This window comes from Alligator sinensis, unplaced genomic scaffold (genome assembly GCF_000455745.1).
Source record: "Alligator sinensis unplaced genomic scaffold, ASM45574v1 scaffold50_1, whole genome shotgun sequence".
NCBI classification, from domain to species: domain Eukaryota; kingdom Metazoa; phylum Chordata; order Crocodylia; family Alligatoridae; genus Alligator; species Alligator sinensis.
In genome coordinates, this window is record NW_005842059.1 from 1,203,383 (window position 1) to 1,211,737 (window position 8,355).

The 8,355-nt window shown below is 44.0% G+C and overlaps 1 protein-coding gene across 2 annotated transcripts in view; it reads right to left on the bottom strand.

Moving 5' to 3' along the window:
- Positions 1-6: 6 nt before the first annotated feature.
- The window catches only part of MAP4K5 (mitogen-activated protein kinase kinase kinase kinase 5), a 105,321-nt gene continuing 96,972 nt past the window's right edge, over positions 7-8,355 (bottom strand). For both annotated transcript variants that reach the window (XM_006023076.3, XM_014519673.2), the window contains 3 exons: positions 6,511-6,581; positions 5,677-5,732; positions 7-1,280 (listed from right to left, as the gene is read on the bottom strand). In XM_006023076.3, the coding sequence (XP_006023138.1) occupies positions 1,193-1,280; positions 5,677-5,732; positions 6,511-6,581 (215 nt within the window). In that variant the 3' untranslated portion in view covers positions 7-1,192. The remainder of the gene's footprint in view (positions 1,281-5,676; positions 5,733-6,510; positions 6,582-8,355) is intronic.

Sequence of the window (8,355 nt, forward strand, 5' to 3'; positions counted from 1 at the left end):
ACACACACACACACACACACACACACACACACACACCATGCAGTTGGGAAATAGTCATCAGTGAACAACAGCTTGGCAAGTAGTGACCTAAACAACCATACAAACAAGAACCTTGTCAGCATAGCTGTCCTACCAGCTCCCCTCTGGAATAGTATAAATACAATGCGTCATGGGCAGCTTGATGCATTTCATTTTCATTCATTAAGGATGACTAGGTACAATCCACTTAAGGCTTTCATATAAATTTCCCCAGAGTTCGCTCTAATGTATGAAAATAAAACGTGTGCATTTTACCGCTATAAAATACACGGCTGCCTGTCAACTACACACGCACACATGCACACACAGTGCACACCCACCCACTAGCAAAATATCAGAGATCATCAATATTACATTTTGTATACAACCTACATGTAATTATTTCAGTAAATGAGAAACTCCCTTTTATGGCAATGCTGCAGGGAAAATCAATACAAAATACTTTGTTGTACAAAACTGCATTTATACAAGAACAACCAACAGTGGAATATAACCCCCTTCACAACGCACTACATCTCTACAAGGAGAAAGAATAATCAAATCTTTATACAATTGTAAAAAACAAACAAACTTGTAAGCTGCTCTGCAACCTTTCTTCGCTAAAAGTTAGATACATTACACCATCCTAGCAGCAGATTAATAAATAAGGATTAAATAGTCTATTTTACAAAGCCATACAGAATGGCAGGTTTAAAAACTAAAAGCTTTGCTGATACCCTCACTTCCTACATGAATCCTCTTTATTAAGAATAAGACTTGGTATAAAAGGGGAAACAGCCAGCGCTATGTATCTACAGGAAAAGACAATCCAAAGGAAGTAAAATATTTAACATTTTATGGCACCTATATCGCATACATTATTTCTTAATGGCTGTGTTTCTTTATGTCTAAGGAGTGAAAGACTATTTAACTCAGAGCTTTTATTAAGCAAACTTGATATAACCAACCACACAGTGGCAAGAGACGGAACCAGCCGTTTCCAGCTGCAAAAACATATCGACTTCTACCCTACACACCAGATCGTTAAGGTATCGAGAAAAAAAAAAAAGGAATAGCAAGTCCTAGTCCAGCTTGTATCGAGTTTCCTTAATGGTTCCTCTTTTCCTTATGTGTTGTATTCATTCGCTTGTTTTTTGCGTTGGGTTACTGTTGCTTAGTAACTATTTTCATGTCCAGCCAAGATGTAGAGATTGCTGTGTGCGGTAGGATTTTCTGTTGGCCTGCTTTCTAACACCACAACCCTGCAATTAAAGCACAAACACAGACTGGTCAGTGGTAACACAGAAATCTCATCATGTCATTAGCAAGATCAGAGCAGAATCGCCCCACTGCTCACCAACTCATCACAGGGGCAAAGATATGCAACGATACCTTAAATGCTAGGATTTTGTTTTTAAAAAATAGCCCGATGAAGGGTATTTGTACCCAAAAGCTTGCAAAGAAGAATTTTTCCAACTATCTGAGTTGGTGTAATAAAAGATATCATATTTACCCAAAGAGCCTTGTCTGCCTGTGTCCTTAGACCAACACGGCTACAACCTACACCTTATTATTAATACACTTTGGATCATTAGAGCTAAAGGTTTCAATGCAGCATTCACTAAGAATATAGGACTGGGCAGGGCCTACAGGGTAAGCAAGTTCAGTCCCCTGTGGTCCCAGGCGCAGTCTACATTCTCTTTCATAAAGTGATCAACCTTGTTCTGAAATAGCTGGGGTTGGTGGGGAAGGGGGGGGGTTTGGGGAGAGATTGGGGTTCTTGCCCTCACTACTCCTGGGAAAAGCTCTCCCAGGACCTCACTACTCAAATGGTTAGAAATTTATTCGTGGCCAGTTTATACCCATTTGCTCTTGTGAAAACACTATCCTTTAGCTTAAATCTTTTCTCCCTGCCTGGTGTCTACCCCATTTATACATTTCTAGAGTGGCTGTATCCCCACTCAGCCTCCGTTTTTCTGGACTAAGCAAGCCACTGCTCTCATAAAATAGGCTTTCTACCCCCTTGGTCATTCTAGCTGCCCTTCTCTGTATCTGTTTCATTTGGGATTCGTTGCTCTTGAACTTGGAGGAACCAGAGCAGCACTCCAAATGAAGTCTCACTAGTGCTTGCCAATAGCATTGATACTTCCCTGTCTCTAGTGGATCTCAGGATCACATTCACCTTTTCCATGGATGCCTCACAGCCTGCAACCAGCTAGTACACCCATGTCTTTCTCCTCCTGTTGTTATGAAAGGATCAGCTCCCAGACATAGCTGTTATTAGTCCCCGGTGAAAGCCTGGTACTTTGTGTAAAATTTCATCCCTGCTTTTCTACTCCTCAGTACTTTTATAGTCATAACAAACCTATTTTAAAGATGGAAACTGTGGGAGCCAGGATTAGAGCTGAGGAGTTCCTCAAATATTTTCCACCTTTCTTTCTCAGGCAAGTTTTGGAGCCACAGGTCAGACCCACTGCAACCAGATGCCAATCCTGCAGTTTTGACTCTGTGGTTGCATCTACATGGTCATTAATGCACCATAGTTACTGCGCATTTAGTTTAGTACTTCCTTAATGAAGTACTAACTGAATGGCAGTAACTACATTTACTGTGCAGTAGTGCTGGCACATGATTTTTTTTGTGATGGTTACTGCACAGTGGCCTAATAACACTGTGCAGTAGCTTATTAGTAGGTTTTTGACTGGCACACTACTGCGCAGTGTTATTAGGCTACCGCGCAGTAAGCGTCTTGTGTAGACGTGCCCTGTGACAAGTTGACTTCAATAAAGCAAACCTAACAGGAAGCCACCAAATTAATGCAGCTCCATCATGTGGTCGAGAACTAGCATCCCTGGCTACTCTAGCCCAAGAATCCAGGATGAGAGATTTTACCACCACAGCGTTATGGAGATCAGGAGGCAAGAAAAGCACCCAGAGATGCTACTTGGCTTGAGAAGTCAAGACCTACTCACAGATCATTGCCTTCTACCATGACAGGATGGGGAAGGACTGCCTTCTCCTCCCAGCCTGGTGGCTCTGGTACTCTCCTGAGATGTGAGTGAAGGGGATGTAAATCCCCTCCAGGTGGGGAGGGCAGTGAACCCAGGTATCTCGCTCTCTCCGAGTACAGTAACCACTAAACAATCATATAAAAGGTGGGCACCACCACCAGCTCCTGGGATGTTTCTTATGGAAATGGTCATGGGTGCTTGAGCTCAGCGCTGTCAGTATGTGCTAGAAGTGCTTTGGGCATGCCTGCCCAATCTTTACCCCTCGGGCATTTAGCATCATAGAAAAATGGAGCTGGAAAGCCCTCTAACGGTTGTCTAGTCCTGACCCTGCTCAAGGCAGGATCCTCCCTGTCTAAACTATTCCAAGGTGGTTTTGTTGGGACTATGTCAAGTCAAGCTGCCCACGACTGCATCGCAGTCATTCTCAGGCACCGAGCACTTAACCCTGTTAAGACAGTGGCAGATCTAGATATGTGCTGTAGTAGAGTATTACATAGTGAAAAGGGACTCTCTGGTGCTTAAATGGCTAGATGGGGTTTCTGTCAATCACACGCACGCTGAATTCCACCTAGGTTGTACCTGGGGTGGATCCCGCAGGGGCGGACTAGCTCACTCCATAATGTTTTCCAAAGAAAAAGTTGAGAGCAAAGTGCCCTTGTCATACAGCCTGCACTTTCCCCCCTGCTCCCAGTGCACTGCTGCCTGCATTCCCTGCTCTGCAATAGCTGGTCTTTGTCCTCAGCTGTCCCTCACTGCCACATCTTGATTTTACTCTGTGCACAAGCAGCTGGGGGGAAGGAGCGTTTAGTTGGCAGGATCTGTGGCTTTGCTGGTCCTGCTAATATGTCACATTTTCTCCTGTAGTCTCTTCCCCTTGGTACATCCTCTGGGTTCATCTTCCCTAGTCTCCCCTCCTTTTGAAGCTTCTCTTTCTGAACAGGCTCAGCACCAAATTGCCCCATGCTGTGGCCAGTCAGGCCTCCCTCTATTTTCCCCAGACTTACCCCCATCAGTACTCCTGCGTCTTTTCTCTTCTTCCTCCAGCCAGAGGCCCTGACCTCTCCCCAGCCAGAGCCTTTCTGCTTCCCTTGCTGCTGGGGCCTTTCCTTTATACCGCTCTCAAAGGTGCGGCCTCCAGCCTGTATGGTTTCTCCTTAAAGAATCCCCATAATGAGGAGTGAAGGGACCCCATTACACTGGCCCTGGAATAGATGATAGTGGCAGTTTACGAACTGCCCTCCCCGACCAGCCCAGGGCTGGATACCCTGCGTGGAGCCATGGAATTGGCTCAGTTGTGTGGGAAGCCAAGATCTGGTAGGAGGGCAATTTGCTTTCCTGCATGATTTGTTCTGGCTGATTATTCAGAAGTATCCTTCCACGGTGAGAGAGTGGGAACTCGCAGCAGTGCTGAGCAGCATGCCCTCCATTTCTGTGTGCGCTTGGGACCCTCCCAGTTTTCCATGTCAACTCCAGAGCATAGCACGCTAAAGGTATCGATTCCAATGTATCTGGAGGCTTACTTGCTGCCTTGCATTTGAGTTAAACAGTGCTTAGCACTGGGACTCAACATAAGCAAAAGACTTTTGCACACCCAGCTAATTCACTAATGCCCTAGGAGCAAGGAAGGGAGGAGAGAACCATTTCCCCATCTATATAAGAGGAATGACAGACAGAAAAGCTAAAGCCTAAATTTTCAAGTGTCCTTGATGTTGATGTGAAGTCTGACCTTCACAGGGGACTGGCCTTAAATCCACCTGGAATGGGTTCTGACCCTGCACCCTCTGCCAAAAACACAAAGCCTCTGGGTCTAAAAGGAAAACCCCAAATTAGAAGGTCCCTTTGGAGCATTTGGGCATGACTGACATTAGCCAGAACCAAATGAGCTAGAAGAGGAGCTGGGGCCAGAACACTGATCTCCTGGCCCCCATGCTTAAATCCACTAGCTGCGCCACTTCTCTGAGAAGCCAAGAGCCTCAGGCGTACACACTGCATGCTGAGACAGAGGTTGGGGCAGCCTCTGCTGATGCGTGAAACCTGCATACAGACATCTGCTTGGAGTGTGTGGATTAACTAGATGGTACCAGTTTCCAGTAGGTGTTTCTGCTTAAGACCAGATGGCTCCGGGACTGAGCATGCCTGTTGGGTATGAATACCTAAGTTGCTTAGGCTTGTTGCTGTCTTAGTTCAGACCTCAAGTCACAGAACCGCAGAGAGCATCTACAAGCCAGTTATCTGGGTTGGACCGTTCATGACTAACTCTCCCCCGACAACCCCACCCACAGCTATCAGGTCCAGGACCCTCCAGGACTACAGTATACAACCTGGTTAGCCTCTGTCACCCGCGGTTCATTCTTCCTCTGCAGAGGTACAGCACACAGAGTTAATCTAGTCTACACAAACTGTGTTTGTATTAACAAAAGCTGCATCAAGAAAGTCCACCGTCTATTTGAAGCAAAAGGTCTCATTTTGCTATCAATCGCGTCACAATTCAGCACACAGTGGCTGCATGCAGCAATACACAGTCTTGTTGTCTCCTCTGAACAAGTGAAGAGGCTGAGAGAATTGCCTCGGATTGGCGCTGAATTTCAATTAATTTTCAGTACGCATATTTAAAATGAATGCAAGCTATCCATTTAAAATAAACTACCTGTCTGATCCCAACAAGCGGAAAACTCGGGTTTCATCTGATATCTCTTGGGTAACCTGCAAGAGAAAAGCATTAGTGACAAAATCCCTTTAAGTGATAAAATAAAATTCATTCATCTTATTTAGAAGAGAAAAAAAATCACTAGGCAGCATCTTTAAGTCACTCTTGCAAATACAATTTAGTGCAAAATTTAGATCTGTGCAGATACACAGACACTAAGTAAACGTTGGTGGTGACACCTCACAAAACAGGATTAAGCTTAAATTACTTCCGATATTCATAGTTAAGAGACCAGAGGATTAGTTGATGGAACTTTAAAGCACTTTACTCAGCTCTCAGAAGACAGACCGACTTTCAGCTGGAGGTGCATCATGTTAAAGGGACTCTGTCAACTTAGTATTTTTTTAGTCTGATTCGTTTTCATTAGAATTATATTTCCTGATATGGCACATTCTCAATATGTCTCAGGCAAGAGTACAGGATTTCTTGAACACTTGATGACATTTAGAAGCATCTTCTGGGTGGGTTTTACCAAGAACCCAGCAGGATGTATACAGGCCCAGCCCTTTCAGTCTCTGAGAACATCTGCCCTGTTGCCTTACTTGTGTCAGCCCGCTGCTCCTGCAGCAGCATGGCCAGGGGGAAAAAAAAGAAGAACAGCTTCTAACAGAGCCTGAGAAAAGTCTGCATTTGAGCTCACAGCAACAACGTCTAAGAACAAACTTTATGGGAGCAGCAATCAAAGGCCCCTTCATGATGATCAGTAGGTGAGCAGGATGAAAATGAGCAAAAGTACAATTAAACTCACCGTGGCAGGAGCCAGTACATACTTACCTCATCTGATTTAAAACTTTTGCCTTGCATGCCATGCTTCCAAAAGGCCAACACGCTGTCCTGAAGGCACACTATGGAGGGGATGCACAAAATTAGACCAAAAGTTTAAAGGAGAGCCTAATCAAATAGTAGTGGTGGGTCCCATGGGTATGCTACTGTGCAAAGGGCCCAATTTCAGGCTCTAGAGGTTTGCATCTCTTCAGAGTGGGCTATCAACATGAGGGTTAATTGAGATCGACCAGCGGATGGCATGCATTTTGTTCTACAAATAGGAAGGTTAAGTTCCTGAGAGAGAGAGAACTTGGTTGGAGCAGGCAAGTTCCAAAGCCCCCCTGCAGAGAAGAGAACTGGCCTGGAGCTACCGACTTAGTTAAAACACAACATTTTCCAGAAAGCAACTGTGTTGCTCAGACAGACATTTTTCTTGTTTGAAAAGATAGGATGAGGCTTTAAGAAAAACCTTCTCCACTTCACCTCTCCAGTTCCTAGGTTTGTTTGAGGTTTTGGTTTTTGGGAGGGAGAAATGGTGGCTAAAAAGCCACCAAACACAACATTATGGCTGGCTGGGTGGAATGGACATGGGTTTTGTCACATTTACTTCAAAACAGGGGTTGTTTGACCCCAGTACTTTTTCCTGCCAGGGCAGGGGGGTCAGACTTAATGATCTGCTCAGGTCCCTTCCGACCCTACCAACTATGAAACAGGAGGACTTGGGCTACTCAAAGTTAGACAGCGAAGAAATGAAGCAACTGAACTGAAATGATTTAGTTACCAGCCTCTTCCATACAAAGGAAAAGGAATGCTGCGTTTAAGGCTGCCACTGGAGGATAGTACATATTTTACACCCTTCCTTTTTCCCTGGCTCTGTGTTCTCCCCAAGCCATTTCCCAGTGCTAGATGGTGCTTGTGGCTCGGTATCTAACACATCCTGAGAGTTCAAGCCTATGGCACTCAATTAAGTGCTGACAATTTTTTTTGTAACTTATGAAGAACGGTTTGGCCTTCCAAGTACATTATTAACAAATTCCATTTCCCTCTACACTTAAACTCATCTATGCTTGTTACTCTCCAATTTCTCTCTATAATAAGGCCACGAAAAGTTCATCTCTAAGTTATAAACCCTGGGCTTCCCAGAGCCATCCAGAGTGTAATAAACTGTGAAGTCATTTTCTGAAGAGCTATCTTCAAAATGAACTAGACAGTTAGTGCAAGTTCCAATAAGTTATTCAATGGGACGGTAACAACACTGCAGGATGACTCCAATGTTTCTTCACCCCGAGTGGCTCTGCACTTCATTAAACAAGGATTCTATCATACGAGATCTTGCATTATTTGGAGAGATGAACAGATGGCATTTTTCTTTTTAAACCTACTCCAAAAACCTGCTGCTCAAGGAAAGATGCCTGAGGAACCCAGCAGTCCAGGCTGCAAGGAATTGCTGTCTAAAAATCACTGAGTCTTGAATCTGGAATTTATAATAAAAGCTGCATCACTGCTGACTCTAGTTTCAGAAAGGAATTTAATTGCTGGAGAATTGAAATTCTTTAATGTATATGAAGCAGCCACTTCTTGAGATAATTTAACATAGCAGGAATACTCTGCTGCACACTGCTCTATAAAGCTACAGAAATTACAAAATAAATTTCAACAACAAAACTACTACACTTTATATAAGAGCTAATGATGAATACCATTATCCTCAGTACAAAAAGTACAGGTGATCTAAATTGCTATCTGCAGGGCTTCCTTAAAGTAAAATTTCAGTTTATTAACACTGATCCAACATAATTGCTAGCAAAATAAAAATCCTTGCATAAAGAAGCCTCTTAGTGCTCTGGAAATGAA